The sequence below is a fragment of the Octodon degus genome, unplaced genomic scaffold, assembly GCF_000260255.1.
Source record: "Octodon degus isolate 3935 unplaced genomic scaffold, OctDeg1.0 scaffold00094, whole genome shotgun sequence".
NCBI lineage: Eukaryota > Metazoa > Chordata > Mammalia > Rodentia > Octodontidae > Octodon > Octodon degus.
Genome location: NW_004524670.1, coordinates 5,430,045 through 5,431,317, shown reverse-complemented (window position 1 = coordinate 5,431,317; position 1,273 = coordinate 5,430,045). Strand labels below are relative to the sequence as shown.

Below are 1,273 nucleotides of genomic sequence, written 5' to 3'. Positions count from 1 at the left end.
AATAAAAGTCTACTTCTTTTATTATACAACTATTCAAATAATCATAAGAGCTGGGCACATTGGTAATATGAGCTACTCAGGAGACCCAAGCAGGAGGTTTACATGTTTAAAAGTAACCTGGACAACTTAATGAGACCCTGTTTCAAAATTTAAAAGGTAAAAAAATGTTAAGGGCTAGGGCTATAACTGAGAGTACCCATGAGCTCGATCCTTAGTACTGCAAAATTTGTAATAATAGTTACGAGAATTTTTAATATCAGAAAAATAAATTCACCTGATACACACTTAACTCAAAATTACAATCAAGAAAATGGTAGTCTCCCTGAAATAGAAAGAATCTCTTTCTTTTTGTCACTATTTCTTATATATAATCTTTATTTCACATCATTTACATAGAAATATTACCACAATCCGATAGCAAGAAAAAATAATTCTGGCTTCTAGAGTTCATCAAATATATTTATCCAGTCTTCTTAGCATGCTTCTTCTTAACACTCTCCGAAGCACCAGCTGTAGGTTTGGAGGCCGATGAACCAGTGCCATTGGAAGATGGTTTGGTTTCACTCTTCTTTTCACACCATGAAAATTGTTTCTGCCAACCGAACAGCACCCGACTCAGTGTATCCTCAAAAGGAGCAAGGGTCACAGAAGAAGTCTCTGTCACCATCATGGTTATCTGGGAGGAAAAAGTTCAGTTTTGAATTTAAATACAAATGTTTTCCTTTCTGTTTCTCAAAGCTGAGAGAGAAAAGTAAACAAAAAGAATTCAAAATGTATTCTTACTTTAATTTGTAAGACACGCAACTAAACTAGATTCTGAAAAAATCTCATCTCCATGGAAAAGAACATAACACATTAAAAATAATACAAGGTACCATTCTGCGGGACGCCAAATGAGCAATATAACCATTTCCACAAAAACAGTACTCAAAGGAAATAACATATTATCTACAGCTTACACCAACAACCAATACAACTACCATTTCTATGTATTTAACATGTTACACAACCTTACACTGTCACTCTCCTTTAACTTAACCCAACAACTATTTTTCTATTACTTTCATCATAGGAATTTGGAACCAAGACTCTGAAAGGTTAAGCATCTTGCCCCAAATCTCAAAGCTAATAAGTGGTTAAGTAATTTGCAGCACCCAGATTTTTTTTTTTTCTACAGTTTTATTGATAAACATATAGCAATGAGACAGTTTCAAATCAAATCGGAAGTACAGTTTCAACAAATAATACACTGCATATATTATTCTTAGTGGTT

General features: G+C 33.5%; 1 protein-coding gene across 1 annotated transcript in view; it reads right to left on the bottom strand.

Annotated features, from left to right (window-relative positions):
- Positions 1 to 248: 248 nt before the first annotated feature.
- The window catches only part of Tmem38b (transmembrane protein 38B), a 60,010-nt gene continuing 58,985 nt past the window's right edge, over positions 249 to 1,273 (bottom strand). The window contains exon 6 of the mRNA XM_004638068.2: positions 249 to 676. Within this exon, the coding sequence (XP_004638125.1) occupies positions 461 to 676 (216 nt within the window). The 3' untranslated portion in view covers positions 249 to 460. The remainder of the gene's footprint in view (positions 677 to 1,273) is intronic.